The 19,632-nt window shown below is 39.3% G+C and overlaps 1 protein-coding gene across 1 annotated transcript in view; it reads left to right on the plus strand.

The window, feature by feature from the left end:
* The window catches only part of LOC122563678 (RNA-binding protein 38-like), a gene marked incomplete at its 5' end in the record, with an annotated part of 19,758 nt that extends 3,247 nt beyond the window's left edge, over positions 1–16,511 (plus strand). The window contains 3 exons of the mRNA XM_043717733.1: positions 8,226–8,349; positions 10,480–10,531; positions 13,963–16,511. Of these exons, the coding sequence (XP_043573668.1) occupies positions 8,226–8,349; positions 10,480–10,531; positions 13,963–14,218 (432 nt within the window). The remainder of the gene's footprint in view (positions 1–8,225; positions 8,350–10,479; positions 10,532–13,962) is intronic.
* Between the last annotated feature and the right edge of the window lie 3,121 nt (positions 16,512–19,632).

Below are 19,632 nucleotides of genomic sequence, written 5' to 3' on the forward strand. Positions count from 1 at the left end.
GGACAAGTCATGGGGACAGTGCTGAGCTGGAAGTTTGGAACTCTGATGAGGTGGGGGGAAGGGGAAATGAGGAAACTGTTGAAGTCCACATTGATGCCCTGGAGTTGAAGTGTTCCGAGGCGGAAGATGAGGCGTTCTTCCTCCAGGCGTCTGGTGGTGAGGGAAACATTCATTCCATTAAATATCTGGAAGATCTAAAGTGTTTTTTTTCCTTGTCATAGACTCTGTTCTGAGTATTTTAGTCCATCCCTCTACCTGACAACTCTGAACTTGGAGTCAAGGTTAGAGTGGTGCTGGAAAAGCGCAATAGGTCAGGCAGCATCTGTGGAGCAGGAAAATTGACGGTTTGGGCAAAAACCCTTCATCAGGAATAGAGGCAGGGTGCCTAGAGTCTTGGGTGGGGGGGGGGGGGAGAAAGAAGAGATAAATGGAAGAGGGGTGGGGCTAGGGAAAAGGTAGCTGGGTGCAATAGGTGGATGGAGGTTGGGGTAAAGGTGATAAGGTGGAGCGGATAGGTGAGAAGGAAGATTGACAGTTGGGACAGGTCATGAGGATGGTGCTGAGCTAGAAGGTTGGCACTGGGGTAAAGGGGAGCAGGGGGGGTTAGAAGGAAACCTCACTATGTGAAACAACCCACCCTCCCCTCCTGGCACCTTCCCCTGCCACTGCAGGAATTGCAAAACCTGCGCCCATACCGTGCATCCCCCTCACCTCCATCCAAGGTCCCAAAGGAGCCTTCCACATCAAAGTTTCACCTGTACTTCCACACATTATTTATTGTATCTGTTGCTCCCAATGTGGTCGTCTCTACATTGGGGAGACAGGACACCTACTTGCAGAACGCCTCAGAGAACATCTCTGGGATATGTTCACCAATTAATCCCACCACCCGTGGCTGAACATTTTAACCTCCCCCTCCCACTCTGCTGAAGACATGCAGGTCCTGGGCCTCCTCCATCGCCACTCCCTCACACCTGGAGGAAGAACGCCTCATCTTCCACCTCTGGATCCTTTGACCCTGTGGCATCAATGTGGATTTCACCAGTTTCCTCATTTCTCCATTCGTAATGAAGGGCTTTTGCCGAAATATCTATTTTCCTGCTCAGATGCTGCCTGACCGGCTGTGCACCATTCGAATCTTGAGTCTAATCTCTACCATCTGCAGTACCCAGTTGCTCAGAACTGTGAACTTGGGCCAGACTGCTTACAACCTTGTTTTCTGATTCCAGCCTGAATTGAACTTAAAAGAACTTGATCATTTTCCATAACCCAAGATACTAAATTTCACTTCCACAACATTTCCTGCCTGTGCCTTTGTTAACACTAGATTTGACTATTGGAATGTTCTGTTAATTGGTCTCTACTGCGTGCCTTGTGTACACTTGACCTCATTCCAAAACTATGCTGCTAAGTCCTTATTGGCCTTCATCCCTGTGCGTGGTGTTACATTTGCTCCCATCCTACTTTAGTCTTTTTAAAAATTCACATCCTTGTTTCCAAATCTCTTTTGTGGCCTCGCCCATCCCTGTCTCTGTAATTTTTCTCCAGCACAACTACCCACCAAACTTTCTGCATTCTTTATCAATGATTTCTATTCTCTGTCCTTTCCCTTTCAATGGCAGAGCCTTCATTTGCATTGGTTCTAAGTTCTGGAATTTCTTCCCCTTTTACTTTTTTAAGCTGCTATTTAAACCTACCTGTATGTCCAAATTCAAAGTGTGGTGCTCAAAACTTAATATCACAATTTAGCTGAGTGCTAGTCTGTTTTATAAAGGTTCATCATGCTTTTTTTTTACTTTATATTCGTCTACTAACAAAAGGTTTACATTGTGTTTTGTTAACTCTTTTCTCCATCTGCCCTGCCACCCATTTGAAGACTTGTATATGGATTTCCCAAGGTGTCTCTGTTCTTGTAAACTTTTTCATTTTAAAAAGTAAGATTCAGTTTGTGCCTCTTGTCATTTCTTTTTCCTAGCAAAATGTATCACTTCATACTCCTCTGTCAAATTTCATCTGTGTTTGCTCATTTCACCAAGTTCCTCCTGAGGTTTGTTCTATCATCTGTCTAGCATTTGTTTGAGTTTCGTGTCATCTGCAAATTTTTGAAATTTTTCTGCATTCACATTACTATTGATCCTTTCATTCCATGGGCTTCAATTTTAATTGAACTATTGGGTGGTTCTTTGTCAAATATTATTTTCAGATGGATTGGTCTGCTTCTAATCATGAGTGGGGGCAAATGTTTGCAGGTAGAGGGATGGCGCGAAAATTAAGCCTTCAAAAATGAGATATCGAGAGTCCAGAGGCAGTATATTCCTGTTAGGGTAAAAGGCAAGGCTGGTAAGTGCAGGGAATGCTGGATGATAAATTGAGGTTTGGTTAAGAAAAAGAAGGAAGCATATCTAAGGTGTAGACAAGGTAGATCAAATGACTCCTTAGAATATAAAGGCAGTAAGAGTATATTTTATATGGAAATCAGGAGGGCAAAAAGGGGACATGATAGCTTTGGCAAATAGTTAAGGAGAATCCAAAGGGTTTTTGCAAATAAACTGAAAACTAAAGGGTAACTTGCAAGAGAATAGGGCCCCTCAGATCAACAAGGCAGCTTGTGTGGAACCGCAGGAGATGGAGAGATGCAAATTAATATTTTGCATCAATGTTTGCCGTGGAGAAGGACATGGAAGTTATAGAATGTGGGGAAATAGATGGTGACATCTTGAAAAATGTCCATATTACAGAAGAGGGGCTCCTGGATGTCTTAATGTATAAAGGTGGATAAATACCCAGACTTTAGTACTCTGTGGGAAGCTAGGGAAGTGATTGCTGGGCCACTTGCTGAGAGATTTGTATCATCAATAGTCACAGATGAAGTGCTGGAAGACTGGAGTTTGGCTAACATAATGCCACTGTTTAGAAAGGTAGTAAGTAAAAGCCAGAGAACTATAGGCCAGTGAACCTGACATCAATGTTTAAGTTGTTGGGGATCCTGGGGGGCAGGGTTTACATGTATTTGGAAAGGCAAGGATTGATTAGGGTTAGTCAACATGGCTTTTTTGCATGGGAAATTGAGTTTTTTTTGAAGAAGTAACAAAGGATTGATGATGGTAGAGTGGTGGACATGATCTATATGGACTTCAGTAAGGTGTTTGGCCTGGTTAGCAAGGTGAGCTCACGTGGAATACAGGGAGAATTAGCCATTTGGATACAGAACTGGCTTGAAGGGAGAAGACTGTTAGTGGAGGGTTGCTTTTCAGACTGGAGGCCTGTGACCAGTGGTGTGCCACAAAGATCAGTGCTGGATCCACTACTTTTCACCATTCATATAAATGATTTAGATGTGAACATAGGAAGGAAGTATAGAACATAGAAAAATACAGCGCAGTACAGGCCTTTTGGCCCTCGATGTTGCGCCGATCCAAGACAACCTAACCTATAGTTAGTAAGTTTGCAGGTGACACCAAAATTGGAGGTGTAGTGGACAATGAAGAAGGTTACCTCCAGAGTACAACAGGATTTTGGTTAGATGGCCAAGGAGTGGCAGACGGAATTTAATCTAAATAAATGTGAGGTACTGCATTTTGGAAAGGTAAATCGGGGCAGGACTTACACACTGAATGGTAAGGTCCTGGGGAGTGCTGCTGAACAAAGAGACTTGAGTGCAGGTTCATAGTTCCTTGAAAGTGGAGTCTCTAGTCAATAGGATAGTGAAGAAGGTATTTAGTATGCTTTCCTTTATTGGTCAGAGCATTGAGTATAAGAGTTGGGAGGTCATGTTGTGGTTGTACAGAGTATTGGTTAGGCCAGTTTTGGAATATTATGTGCAACTCTGGTCTCCTTCCTATCAGAAGGATGTTGTAACACTTGAAAGGGTTCAAAAAAGATTTACAAGGATGTTGCCAGGGTTGGAGGTACAGGATGAGGGTGAATAGGGTGGGGCTCTGTTTTACCTGGAATTTCGGAAGCTGAGGGGTGACTTTTGTAGAGCTTTATAAAGCATGATGGGTATGGATAGGGTACGTAGACGAGGTCTTTTCTCTAAGGTTGGGGAATCTAGGGTGAGGGGAAAAAATTTAAAAGGGACCGAAGGGGTAACTTTTTCACACAGGGTGGTGCATTTATGAAATAAACTGCCAGCGGAAGTGGTGGAGGCTATGGGTATGTGACGAGGAAGGATTTTGAGGGATATGGGACTAGATTCATTTAGGATATCTGCTCAGCATGAGTGAGTTAGACTGAAGGGTCTGTTTCCATGCTGCAGAATTTTTGACTGTATGAAATGGTACATCACTCCCATGATCTGGCAAAATGTACTGAACAGTTTATCAAGGATACAAACCTAATAACTGTCAAAATAAATCATTTTTGAAGTTTGAAGCTACTATTACTGTTTCTCATGGAAAAACAGTGTAGCAATATTTGATTGGCAACCACACTGCTTTGCTGCAGGTGGTGATCTATCATTAGTTTCGTGAGTAACCTTCACAGATAAATATAATAGCCAGTCAGTGATCCAGTAGCTTAGTTATTGCACAGTCCTTCAAGATGATTGTACTGTAGATTTGAGTCCTGGTGATTTGACTTTTGTCATAGTTACAATGTTTTTAGAAAATCTGGTGGTTGGAGCAACTTACTTCTACCACACGTTCTGCTTATTAGCCTGCATGGGTGTTTTGCTGGCAGGGGGAAGAAAATGGAGTTAATGGTTCTTCATTAGAACTTTCAAGTCAAGACTGAAATGTTAACTTTCTCCTCATAGAAGCTGCCAGATTTTCTGTTTCACTAGCAATTTTTTTCAGATATCTAGTATCTGCAGTTCTTTGATTAATATTCACGTAATTGCCCTTGCATTATAAAAGGAATTGTGGATTATTTCAACAGAAGTTTGACTGACAAAATTCAACTATACATTGCATTAAAAATGTATTTTAATTTCTCACTAAATTCTTTACACTTATCTCTAAATTTGTGTTCGCTCTTCTTTTCAAATAGTGTGAATACTAATTATTTGAGATTTGTAAAGGAAGTCCTTTCCACTTGTCTGTTTTCTCAGAAGTGGAGCCACTGATCTTTAATGAATATAAAGCGTGCCTTGTCATTGTCCAAACCTTCACACTATACACCAACTACAAGACGAACAGACCTTGGGTTACTTGAGCTTATTCTGTGTTTTGTGTCTTCAAGGGGATTGAGAATTACAGAGCAAATACACCATTGCTTATTAACCTGCTGCCAAGGTCCCATCACTTCAATTAGTATAATACTGTTGGCGACATTCTTCAAAAGATTGAATCTAACTTGGAATGTAGCTCGTCTGTGAGTGTATCTGTGTCTGTCTTTTATTTCCTTCTGCAGTCCAAACTCCTGAAATAAACTGTGATCAACTAAATTTCATATTGTTCCCTTGATGTTTTTTTCAGCTAACTGCAGATTTGCTCCATGGATTAGGAAATGAGAATTATTTTGAATTGCTACTCACGTTTATATTTTATTTTTAAAACTAAAAACTTTTCACTGATGTAGAAATGGAAGAGTAAGGCAGATCAAGTGATAGGAAGTGTGGAGCACCAAGTACTTTCAACTGTGAAATCTGAAGGATACTTGTCCAGGCAGCTAGTTGGTATGTGGCATTATTGGATAAATACAGTGCAAATCTCATACAAAGATTGTGAAAATCTTCAATGAACAACTTAATAGTTTGCAACATTTCAGTTAAGATTTTAATGTATTTGTGTGCTACTGAACAAGCATTTGAAGTGAAGTAGGGCAGAATTACAGGAGACCACTGAGCAGAATTGGGTTCTGGATACACCAGCATAAAGCTGACAGGAAGAGTCACGGGACCCGAAACGTTAACTTAGATTTCTCTTCACAGGTGCTGCCAGACCTGCTGAGTTTTTTCAGCAACTTTCGGTTTTTGTTTCTGATTTACAGCATCTGCAGGTTTTTGGGTTTTTAAAGCCAGTAGTCATGATGGATTTAAAAACATGTTTCTGTGCAGTAAACCTCGAGGGTTTGTCAGGGGTTGGAAAATCTTTGAGCTGTGCTATTGATCATTCTTGAAGCTTGCAACTGGTCTGTGCTGCTTTTGTGAGGGAAATCAACCCAAATCCCTTAGTCTGGTTGTTACTTAAGGATTCTTTCCCTGGGTCACTTGCATGTGTTTGTATTGAAATCTGCAATTCAACAAATCTGACTTCTTAATGGACTAGCAGAAATTTTGTCCAAATAAATGGTGAGAGGACTGAAACCACTGTTTTTAGTCTAATTCCAAACTGATACCATTTCTTGCTGGCAACTGTCTAGTACTAAACCAGACTAGTTCGGAACCTGTGAATTTCTAACCAAATGTTTGCAGTTTCACCAAGGCAGTCTGTGTTTTCACCAATTTTAACTCTAACCTTTTGATAAATGTCTTGGCTTACCTGCTGAAACTAACATTCCATTTTTTTTATTACTTTTAGTCTTGATTATTCCAATGCACTCCTGGATGGTTTCATATTTTGCCCTCTGGAAACTAGGTATTTCAAATGCCAAGCAGCCTGTATTTTGGATCAAAGTCCTGATCCTCCTGTTTAAACTTCTGCTAATTTGACTTGTATAGGCTCCTGCTCAAGCATCACCCTTGTTTTTCAAATTCCCCAATGGACTTGCACCTCCTTTCTTTCAGCCCCAAGAACACTTGACACCTGCCCTCTAATTCTGGCTCCTCTGAACATTTGATGATCATGCTGTTTGGTGGCTCTGCCTTCAGGTACCTAGACTGTAGGCTCCGAGATTTCCCCTCTACACATTTCTTGCTTTCCACGTTTTCAGAAAATCCTTGTAAGTCTATCACTTTGAAATAAATCTGTCTTGATCTAACCTAAATATTTCCTAATGTGACTCAATTTTGTATTAACTTGCACTTTTAGTGTAATATAAAGTTCTAAGTAAATTTAATCAACTTGGAGTGCCCATTATGTATGAATGAATGAATGGTACGTAGGTGCACACTCCAGGTTTGGACATCGGAATAGGAGTAAGCCATATAGCCCTTGAGATTTTCAATGAAATCAGGGCTGATCTGTGGCTTGCCTTTAGCCCATATCTTTTAAAACCTTTTGCTTAACAAGAATTTATCTACTCTGATTTAAAATTAACAATTGTTTCTGCATTCACACATTTGTGAAAGTGTTCAAACACTTTTAGTCACCATATGAAATATTCAATGACAACTGCTCATTGAACTCTTTCTACAAACATACAAATTACTAACAGGCTCCTGCAGCACAGCTAGTCTGCTCTGCCATTCAAGAGGATTGTGGCTGATTTGACTCCTTATTTTTAAATTATCTGCAAGTTCTAGTCTTCCCACAAGGAGTAGCATAGCCTCAGCATCCACACTAAGTCCTCTCAAAATTTTGTTTGAATAGGACTATCTGTCATTCATCTAAACTTCAGTGTATGCAGAGCTTGTTTGATCAATTTTCCCTAGAGTTCATTCCTCAAGCCTATGTATTAGTTAAATGAACCTTCTCTGAACTCTTATGTCGTTTTATATTCTTAAATCAAACCAAAATGGTACACAGTACTTTAGGTTATGGCTGCATATGACTGTAGCAATGCATCCTTACCTTTTGTTACATTCCTCAACTATCTCCACATGAATAGTGATTATCAAAAGCCAAATAACACTAGTACTGCTTTTCTATGCGTCGCCGTGGATATGGTATCCCACAGCACCACTGGGATTGCGGCCATGCCAGAGTTTGAACTTTACTAAATTTTGGATTATCTGTTAACCAACGCTTGAACCTGCAGAAGATTCATTTGGTTTGTGTTCAAGTCACACATTTTCCAAACTGATAAACATACAGCACCTGCCTGGCTTTTGAAACTACTCTCCACTAATCTGATTACTCCATATCTCTGCCTACTCCAATGACCTTTCAGCTCCTTAAGAATTTTCAGTGAAGGGTCCAATCCATTACTGCCATGAACAAGTTTGATTATTAAAAAGCACATTCAGCAGACAGTTTATTTATATTCCCTAAGTAAATTATGCCCCTGTACCCAGAAGGTGGGCTTGAAAGTCAATGTCTTTGGACGTGTGCATTTGGAAAACTGTACCAGCAAATGGCTGTTACAAGTTTTCTTTTTTGGTCTTGCCAAAATTAACCCCTCAAATTGTAAAGTCCTGTTCCTTTTTAGCATTACTTTCTTAATAAGCTTGTTTTAAATTACAGGTCACAATGGCAGATTGGGCTGCAGCAGACAGGGCATGTAAAGATCCTAATCCTATCATTGATGGAAGAAAAACTAACGTGAACCTTGCCTTTCTTGGGGCCAAACCCCGCATAGTACATTCAGGTAAGTCTTGATGCCCCAATCCCCAAGAATATAAAAAAAGAGGATTTGACCTGTTCTAGATCTGGGTTTTACAAGTCTGAAATTCAACTTCTTAAAAATGTGGAAGTAGGAAAAAAGTTATCTTGAACACTAGTTTCAAATACTAGACTAATTGATCACTTAGATGAAGCACCTTGTCCTACAATAAAGGAACTACGTAAATACAAGTTGTTGATTTCCCATGCATTTCTCACTGGTCTCGGCATGGCTGTTGTGTTTATTGTAACCTAATGTCCCACTGTTTGCATGTCCTGCAAGGAAGTAAATAGTCCAAATCCTTGACATCCATTTGAGTAACTCCCATTGAGAAAAGCTCTGATTCAGGTAGCTTCAAAGATTAGCAGTGCTTTTGCTTTTGTATTCTATTTGCTAAGTCTAGATGGATGTGAAGAGATGCAAGAAATTCTAGTTTACCATTTAATCATGAAGTTTGCTAAAATGGCTTATTATAAAAGGTACCTTTTCCAAAAGGTTGGACTGTGTTGGGCAACAGATTAAAAGATCTTGGAAGAAACTGTAAATACATTCAGCTGGTACAATAATTTTGAAAATTTTAATTTTTAAAGAAGTGGTGTTTCTCAAACTGAGGATGGTAAGCAACCTGATTGCACATCTCTGCTGTACTGAGCCACAGTTGTTGAGGATACTGGATATAGTCATAGATACATATGACAGGGAAGACCCTTCAGTCCAACCCGTCCATGCCAACCCGATATCCCAACCCAATCTAATCCCACTTGCCAGCACCCGGCCCATATCCCTCAAAACCCTTCCTATTCATATACCCATCCAGATGCCTTTTGAATGTTGCAATTTGTACTAGCCTCTACCACATCCTCTGTGGTGTGAAAAAGTTGCCCCTTGGATCTTGTTTATATCTTTCCCCCACCTTCTAGTTCTGGAATCCTTTCTCTCTCTTTTCCCTGGCGGGGGGGAGATTTTGTCTATTTATCCTATCCATGCCCCTCATGATTTTATAAACCTCTAAAAGGTCACCCCTCGGCCTCTGACACTCCCGGGAAAACCGTCCCAGTCTATTCAACCTATCCCTATAGCACAAATTTTCCAACCCTGGCAACATCTTTGTAAATCTTTTCTGATCCCTTCCAAGTTTCACAACCTCCTTTTGATAGGAAGGAGACCAGAATTGCATGCAATATTCCTAATGTTGCCTAATCAATGTCCTGTACAGCCTCAACATGACCTCCCAACTCCTATGCTCCATACTCCAGCTGAAGCAAATATAACAGTTAAGGTGCATTTGATGTCTATGATCACTCTTTTTACTTAGCTGTATATGACCTGCTCTCAAACTCTGTCCTGTATTTTAAGACTGTCACAGTTGTTGATCCTTTAGGATATATGTCTTAAATACAGCCTATTTATCCCTTGTGAAACATTCTTGTCTAAATTTACCAATCAAGTTTTGTTCAATTCTTAGATAATACACAGTATAGTTTCTGATGGGAAGAAACCTGTGGAGTCAAATCTCCAGTACTTGAGGACATTAAGAATATGGATGTGTGGTGTGGGCTGTGTTGCTGCAGACCATATCGATTTTCCTAACAAGAGGAATTATGCCAATGGAAGTCGACTCGGGGGTAAAAATATTTGGCAACCTTTTACATGAAGGTTCTGCATCTCCTTGGACCTTCCCAGTTCTTTACATTCTATCTGGGTTAACATAGTTATACTGAATTTCACAAGATGTGCTCAATTATTTTATAGGTAATGATGATGTTCTATACAATCTGCAGCAATTCAGTACCTCAACCAAGTACGTATTTATTAGGATGTGTGGGTGTAATATTAACAAGTGATCTGAGCATGGTGTTTGAAGGCTTCAGTCCTTTATTCCTAATTTGCAAATTGGGGACACTGGATCTTCATGAACTTCTACATTTCAGTCTTTTGACCTGCTAGCTAAGTTAAAATATTTTGTACTTTTGAGAGTTTCAGCCCAAGAAAGCTCAATCTTTGCAAATGCTCTTAATACTAATTTTAGTTAAATCTAAACCACCTCTAATGCTGATTTTTTTTTTCTCTCTCTCCTTTTCCCCCACCCCCCCACTCCTTCTCTTAAATGCCAAGGGGGTATGGGCCTACAACAAGTGCATTCAACTCTAATGCAGAGACCATATGGGTAAGATGGCATATTTCCTTTTTATATGCTTATTTCAAATTTGGATCTTGATGCCACAATGTTTGATACCTGAGAAGTGTTTCTTTCACTACTGTAAAATTCTGGCATAATTTGAGAAGATTTGAACATTAGTGTCCATTAGAGAAAGGCATCTGTAATATCGTACACATGCATTTATGGCAGCTGAATGGAAGTTGGGAGAACTTGGTATTTTTCAAGTTCACAAATGTAAATCAGTGGTGATACTTTGAACATTTGGTGAATAACCTTGCCTACACTGATTTTTTTATTTTTTTTAGGGAGATACATGGTAAAGGCTAGATTCCCTGCTTTTTCTTTATTTTCTTTCATTTCCCACTGCTTTCTGCTTTACCTCTGAAGGCGTGACGCCAAATGGAGTGCAGTTCCAACCATTCTAATGTTTCACCAAGTGTATGTGTGCACATAAGCATGGGCAGCATCTTAACATTCTGCTGGAGTGAGTGGCAACCTAAATCTCCTGTCAAGTCTAAGGTAGTAAGGCCAAATCACAAACCTTTGCTACCAAGGGGCAGAAGTGGGCAGTCATCTTGAATCCAAGACTTTCTCATCTGTGTTGCATGTTCTTATTAGTCAGTTGAGGAAATCTGATTTGGTCTCATATTAACATGGAGTGTCTCTACAATCCCCTCAGCTGGTGATACAGCCCCAATCTAATTTACAGATGATGGTGTCCCATGTTTTTGTTGCCATTATCGTTTGAGGTGGATGCAGTCATTGGTTTGGAAGCTGCTGTTAACGAGTCTTGATGAATTTCTGCAGTGCATCTTGTAGATGGTACAGAGTGCTACAGAGCATTGGCGGAGGGAATGAATGTTTGCCCACCCTCCTCTATCTTATCTCTCCACACTTCAGGCTCACTGCCTTTATTCCTGATGAAGGGCTTTTGCCCGAAACGTCGATTTTGAAGCTCCTTGGATGCTGCCTGAACTGCTGTGCTCTTCCAGCACCACTAATCCATGAATGTTTGTGGACCTAGTGCTGATTGAAGCTGTTTTGTCCTGGATGGTGTCAAACATGTTGAGTGCTGTTGGAGTTGTACTCATCCTGACAAGTGAGAAGCATTCTGTCACACCTGACTTGTCTTGTAGATATTGGTCAGGCTTTGGGCAGTCAGGAGGTGAGCAACTTGCTGCAAGATTCCTAACGACTAGGTGGCTCTTATCACCACAGCATTTATATGGCTAGTCCAGTTTAGTTCTCTGGTTAAAGACCAAACCCCCTCCTTATAAATTATCTAGATCTTGGTGTGCATTGGGACTGTCTTTTTAAAGTTTGCAGATGATCCACAACTTGGCTTGCATTAAAAATTGTAAAGTGGACAGTATCAGACTTCAAAAAGGCATTTGTAAGTTGGTGGATTGGATAAAGATTAAACAAAGTTCAATGTGGAGAAATATTTAGTGTACTGTGCTACAAAGAAGAGACTTTTTAAAGTAAGGGGTGCTGTCATGAAGTCTATAGGAGCAGAAGCCTGAGTGTAGATGTGCACGAATCACTAAAGGTGGCAGGGCTGGTATAGAAGTAAAGTATACTGTTTTCTAAATTTATTTAGTAGAAGCATAGAGTGCAAGAGCAAGGTGATCATGCTGAACCTTTACAAGACTCCAGTGAAGTAGCATGCCATGCTGCAGGAAGAATGTAAACCTGTTGGAGAGATTGCAGAAGAGATTTATAAGAATGTTTCCAATGAGGATAAATTGAAGAAGGGAGATTTCTGGGAAGGGAGATTTGATGATTTTTTTTTATTCCTCCTCAAAATCACAGTGAAAAAGAGATGGCCAGTACGTAAAGTTTGCAAGATCCTACCCAGAAGTGTGGTGGACGTAACTTTGATTTGAGGCATTCAAGAGGGCATTGATGACTTCTATTTAAGTCCTGTAAAAAAGGGTTACTCAGTGTTTTGAGATCTGGTGTTAAATGGCTGCTTCTACACTGTAACAATTTTTGTAATTCTCTAAATCTGTAATCTTTCCTATGAATGACTCTAATTCAGTACCTCGGTTGATCACTGTTGACATAATCTTGACCCTTTAGCGTCAGCATCCCATAGTTGAAACAAACTCTGGAGTTACGGTAATTCACTAGCAACTGACCTTACCTCCAGAATCTTGCTCCTTCCTTTCCATTGCAGTTCGTTCCTGCATTTCTACAGTGTTGGCAAAAGGAGAAATACAAATGTTTTGCATATTTGGGTTTAGCTGACTTCTTTTACTTCCTGCCACAGATCTTGTGTTGCAATGAAAGTAATGCAGTGTGTTTTGGATCTTGTACTTTATAATTTGGTCACTCCAGGTATCTATGAATGCAGAAAATTCTGAAATAACAGGAGTCCACTGAGATTCTTCATGTTAACATTACAATTTTTATATTGATTCAATCTCAGATTTATGAATAGGAGGTAGGTGCCGTTCAGCTATGGAGAGAGAATATGATGGTCTTGTTGATTTAGTTGGCTTTTCTTGTTTCTAAATGTTCTGGTGTTAATTGATCTGTGGTAAATGATGTGTGGTCTCAATTTTGCTTTTAATTTTGATTCTTGAGATTTGATACTCGTGCTACAGAAAGAAACAAATCTTTGCTCATATTGCTCTTTTGACTTAAGCAATACTGGTTGAAACGGAGCAACATGTTGGGAAGAATTCTGCTAATGCAGAATGTTAACGGCCTGCTGATAATTGGGCCTATTCTTTGCACATCTTTTTATAAGCCAAAGGTGGAGTACAGTAACACTCAACTGGTGAAGACAATATACTGCACTAAAGTATAAAGAATCAGAGGTTGTTTAAAATGGACATCTGAATTTCCATACAAGGAATCAGTGTGTGTAAGGCACTTCCTGAAAGTAGGACTGCAATTCCATGCTCAGCTCAGGATGTTTTAATATAAATGTAACTTTATGCTTTGGAGTCTTTAAGATAATTGTCTTTTAAACTAACCAGCAACTGAAGTGTGGCAACTGGCTAATGTGTTTTAATGGTTTTGAAGGATAAATATTGGCCAGGACTCCAGAAGAACTCCTTCTTAAAATAGTGTAATGGAATTTCGTGCTCACATTAGGCAGATGGATCCTCTGTTTAATCACTGATTTTGAAAGAAAATGCTCTTGACAATGCAGCACACTGTCCAGTATTGGACAGTGAAGACTGAATACAACTGAATACTGCAGTTGAGTTTGAGGTAATTACTTTGAGTCTGCAACCTGAAATTGTCCACACAGGCCATGCACAAGTTACCCCTTTTTTTTTTAAATCAACACACTTCAAAGACATTAAAGGGTCCAGCACACTTAAATGAATCTGTCAAGCAATACAAAACATTATTGTTGCACACATCTTTAGGAGATGATCAGCGCTAAAAGATTAACCTTAATTTTTCTGCCCTTTTTCCAGTGTTGCACCATACTTGATCCCACAGACCATCCTTCAACCTGGCTTTGTCCTGCCCTCCACCTCGTACCTGGATTCCAATGTTGCATTGTATACACAATATCCTACCTACGAACATTATTACCCAGCCTCCCCTCAGTACCCCAGTCTTGGCTACGCCTACACGATGCAGCTTCCATTGCAAACTGGAATTCCAAGCTTGAGCCAATGCCAGCATGAGCCAACAACATTACACACAGCTGGACTTCAGAGACGATAGCCAGTGTAAATGAAAGCAGGCACAAGGCTAAGATCTTGAGTGCTGACTCGGAGGAAATTCTAGTACTGCTGAGTTTGTCAACTGTACCATTTGGATCTACTACCATTGTATTCGTATTAAGAATACCTTTTAATTTTACAGCAAAATACAAACCAAAATTGAGGAAAATGCAAATTCTGGCATTTGTACCTCCCAAGTAATTTTTTTTTGTTCCCCATTCCCCCTTCCAAGATTCCTGCAAGTTATAATGCTTGAGTACTTCTGATTTTTAACTTTCCCTCCCACCTTGAAGGGAAAAGTCAGTATGCAAGTATTTTGTATTTGGAAATGTGAATTTATTATTAATCTGATTCATTCAAGAAATGGCAAAGCAGGGGTGGATTGAGGCTGACCAACCACTGCAAGATTACGATCTGCTCAAGCCAGCTCAACATTTATCTCCACTGAATCAGTCACTGACAACTGCAAAGATGTAATTACTACTGTATCTGGCTATCATCTAGAACATTTATGGAAATCTTTAATTGCTTACATACAGATCAAGACTTCTATAAAGGAATTGTTGCATTGCAATTCCATGCTCAGCTCAGGATTTTTTAATATAAATGTAACTTTATACTTTTGATCCTATATGGAAGTAGTACACTTGGGGATTCTTTTGCTTGAATCAGCTATGCATCTATTCCAGACCACTTGTACTTGGGGAAACAATGCTTAAGTAATTTATGAAATTGTGTAATCTGTTCATAGTGTTTATTGTGAGTACTTATACTTGCAAGTACTTACACTATGAATTGCAGAAATTAACCTATTTGAATGCTGAAAGTGTTCCTTCTTTTCTCTGTAAACATTAAATTAAATGAATATTTATAAACAAAATAACTGTCACTTTCATATTTGATGCTAAGGATTTGAAAAATGTATACACTTTTTTTTATTTCCTGAACTTTTGTAGCTGCTAATTTAAGTGCATGAAGAAATTTTATTTAACACCTAATTTAAGGGAAATTTAGAACCTGCTTTGGCATGAACACCATTTGTATCAATCTGTTTTCTGTTTGCATCTTTGTTTGTTTTCAGTTTTTGAACCAATTGTATGGAAGATGTCAAGAAAATGATATCTGCGAGCAGCTGAAAAACGAATGCTTTGTTCTTCTATTGTGTGTTGTAATGGTGTGTTGCAATAGGATCCCTGGCTGACAATTGTACCAAGCAATATCTATGTCTACAGTGAAACAAAGTTTTTATATAATAGTAAATTTAGGTGAACCACAAACCAGCAGAATGCAATCTGAATTAGCTGATCTTAGCTAGTCTTCACCTAAAATGTCTTGCCAGTATTCACGTATCATGATGGACCTTTTTAGATGGAGATTTGGGCAGTAAGATGGATGGAGCTGAGAGCATACTTGGGAAACTAAGGATGTCTTGCCCTTGTCTGATCTTGATTTATGTTCCTGCTTTAGCTAATCCCACTAAGAAGTGGATTCTCAGCGCCCCCCCCACATAAAAAGTCTACAAAGTATGAAAATTATATCTCATGCCTAAAATTCCAGAACATTTAAGGTAAAATATAAAGTTGCCATAGTCCTAATGTACCAAAACCTGTGCTGTCATTGGAGAGATGCTTGGTGGGGATTTAACCTGAGGATCACTGTGCCTCAGGCAAGGGTAGAGTTTGAGAAGGTGGGTCTTTCATGGTAATCTTAGCTAGTTTGGGAATTGAACTCCTGCATTGCAAACTAACAGCAGAATGCCACTACCAGTCCAGTCAACTGAGTCTACCAACTCCTTCATTAAACATAGTATGATGCACAGTAGATCCTCCATCACAATCCCATTAAACTGGCTTTGTACTTAAAACCCACTTTTCAAAGTCCTGCAATGAGATTTCATTCATTTTTCCAATAACTTTGTGCACCCTCAATTATCCTTTATTCTGTAACTGGATGGTTGGTTTTCTCCAGTTTCTCAAGAGCATGAGAAGTGGTAGATCATACAACTCATCAACTGTGCTATTCAACTTGGTCATGCCTAATCTTGATTCAGCTGCACTTCTGTCATGTAGTCCCCACATCCATGTTGATGTAAACTATGCCTGTTCCAGCCTTTGTATTCAATGGAGCAGTCACATACCTCTGGACTAGAGAATTCTCATGTTTCAAACTTTTTAAAAAAAAATTATAATTTTTCCTAATTAATCAGGCCCTCATCTTGACTACTGTGTTTTAGTTTTTGTTTCTATTGGTCAATCTATCAAGTCCCTTGTCTGTTTCAACATTGTTAAAAGGTGATGACCAAAACTGCATAACATTCTGCATGTGGTGTCTTAAAGCAAAATACAATTAATCTAAACAAAACTTTATTCCTGTACTCTAGTCCCTTAATAAACATCCCCTTTGGCTGCTTTTTGCCAATCTGAGCTGGATTGAAGATGGCTGGGATGATGCAAAACAAATCTAGAACCTCCAAGTATGTTTTTAAAAGTGGGGGTGGGGGTCACAGATTATCCAAAGCAGGGTATTCAGTGATTGTTTGCATATTATGCATCAGATACACGGCAGAAAAAAACATGATAGAGAATAGCTTTGGCAGGAGTCACTTGTCTGTTTTTAGTAACTGCCTCCTTTCTTTGTGCTTTGTCTCAAACTGACTTGGGTGTTGAGAAGATCTTTCACGGTCGTGACTTAACTATCCCTATAACCTCCATGCATCTGTAAATATATTTAATTTCTTCTCAGGGCTGATTTAATGTCCTCCGTTTGAATAGCTGTAACCAAAGAACAGGCACCAAATGTGTCATCTGCCCTTTGGTCGACACTTTGGCTGAGACTATCTCTTGGTTTGTCTCATGGATGGTACCATTTTAATTTCTGCCAGAGACTCTCCTGAATAAGACCGCGTCGATCTCTTCAATTACACTTTTGCAATTCTCCCTGTCATTTTTTTTTTCTACACTTTTGCTTCTGAGTTTATCATAGAGACAACAACTAGTATTTTATGGGGTGGCCTTGTACTGTGCTTACTAATTTTATTTGACACTATTCAATGGTCTAATACTATTATCACTAGACTGTTAATCCTGAGACCTAGGAATGTTCTGGGGATCTGGGTTTGAATCTTGCCACTGCCAATAGTGGAATTTAAATTCAGTAAGAAAATGTGGAAAGAGTCGTCTAATAGCCACAAATCCATTGTCGATTGACTGGGGGAAAACTCGAGGAGAAAGTGAGGTCTGCAGATGCTGGAGATCAAAGTTGAAACTTTATTGCTGGAACAGCACAGCAGGTCAGGCAGCATCCAGGGAACAGGAGATTCGACGTTTCGGGCACAGGCCCTTCTTCAGGAATGGTCATCTGGTTCATTAAAATCCTTTAGGGATAAAACTGGCATTTTTACCTGGTTTGGCCTGCATCTGACTGCAGACCTACAGCAATGCTACATGTTGATTCTTAACTGCCCTCTGGGCACTTAGGATGGGCATTAAATGCTACCTGAGCCAGCACCACCCTCTTCCTGTGAATGATTTTTGTTTAAAATTGCCATGACACCAGGAATAAGCTTTCTCTAATCATCATGGTGCTATGGCAGCAGGATCTTATGTTGACTTCAGCTTACAGAAGGTGCCTCAGTTAAACATATCACCTGAAAGATGGCACCTGAGTGTAATACTTCAGTAATGTACTGCAGTATCAGCCTGGATAATGTGTGTGGCTCTGGAGTAGGATTCAGGCAGAGAATGCTACCAATGATCCACAGGTGACTTTGGGTTTGTCAGTAGTCACATACACCATAACAATGCAACATACACTAGAATGCCCCTTGGGGCACATGTAACAGCCTCTTAAATGAGGTTGTCAAACTGCCTGCTCTCATGCAATTAAACTCTGATAAAACCAACCTGCGATGAAGGAAAAAGGATTATTAATTCACAGTATGTAGGTGTTGTTAGTTGGCTAGTGTTTATTACCCGTCTTCAGTTTGCCTCCAGAAGGCGATGGTGAGCAGCTTTCTTTTTTAAAAAAAAACTGTGATCCATTTGCTGTTGTTAAGCCATTAGGGATTTTTGAGCAACACTGGGGAACCTGATATTTGAGAGGATAGTGAGTGGCTTGGAGGAAAACCTTCAGGTGATGCTAATCCCATCTACCTCCTGCACTTTGCACTTCTGAAGTGTATTCATAGATGTACAAGCTATCTAATGAGTGTTGGTTAATTTCAGCAGCATATTTGTAGATGGTACATAGCTTTTAACAAGCATTAGTGTTGGATATTTCTGAATGTGGTGTCAAATAAGCAGGCTGCTTTATCCTTATTAGTTTCAAGCTTATTATTATAATAAGTCATAACATATGGCTAATCTATAATTTTTGCCTCTAGTGAATTTCTAATTTCAATGACTTAAAAACATTGATTCAGTTGCTAGCCATTGATGATGTTCAGCCTGTTATGGGCCATTCATTAGGTGAGAACAGTAAAACTAGATTCCAATGTCGAGTAACTTACTCTCCAAGCTCTCAAACATTTGGATGAATGCTAACATTCATTACTACATATCTCAATGTAATCTATTAACTGTAGAAAGGGAGAATTGAGATGGGGACCAAGATCTATCTGATGAAACTTTTAGGGATGAATCTGCTATCCATGGTTAACTTTTTAAAAAAAAATGTCCAAGGTGATATCAAACTCAAAAGACAGAATTGTGTAAAGATAGGTGATAGATCAGATGGTTGGGCAAAATATAAAAAGTGAAGAATTACTAAAATATTAATGAAGGAAAAATGAGAGTATGAGAGAAAGTTCGCCAAAAATATGAAAACGTAAAACATTTCTTCAGATTAATTCTTACTTTGTTAACACTTGTTAAAAATAATCTGGGGAATTGCTAATAGTTGATAGAGATGCAAGATGAAATGAATAGGTATTTTGTATAAGTCTTCATTATGGAGTAGCATCCTGGAAATAGCTGTAAATCTGAAATTGGGAGGGAGGAACTTGGGAATATTACAATTAGTAGGGAAGTGGCACTGAATAAATTGTTAAAACTTTGAGTTAACAAGTCCCAGGTTCTCATGGATTTCATCCTAGGGTCTTAAAAGAAGTAGTTAGTAAGATAATTGATATGTTGGTTTTGATTTTCCAAAACACATTAGACTTGAGGAAGGTTCCTTCAGATCAAAAACAGCTAATGTAGCTCCTTCATTAAAAAAGGGAGGGAAACAGAAAGCAGGAAACTACAGGCAAGTTAACATTTCTCATTGGGAAAATATTCAAAGCTATTGTTAAAGATGTTACAATACAGTACATGATTGAAATGAACAGACAGAGCCAACATGGTTTTATCAAAAGGAAGTTGTTTAATTTATTGGAGTTGTTTTGAAGAAATATCTTGTACTGTAGATAAAGGGGGA

Source organism: Chiloscyllium plagiosum, chromosome 27 (assembly GCF_004010195.1).
Source record: "Chiloscyllium plagiosum isolate BGI_BamShark_2017 chromosome 27, ASM401019v2, whole genome shotgun sequence".
In the NCBI taxonomy this organism is placed as follows: Eukaryota; Metazoa; Chordata; class Chondrichthyes; order Orectolobiformes; family Hemiscylliidae; genus Chiloscyllium; species Chiloscyllium plagiosum.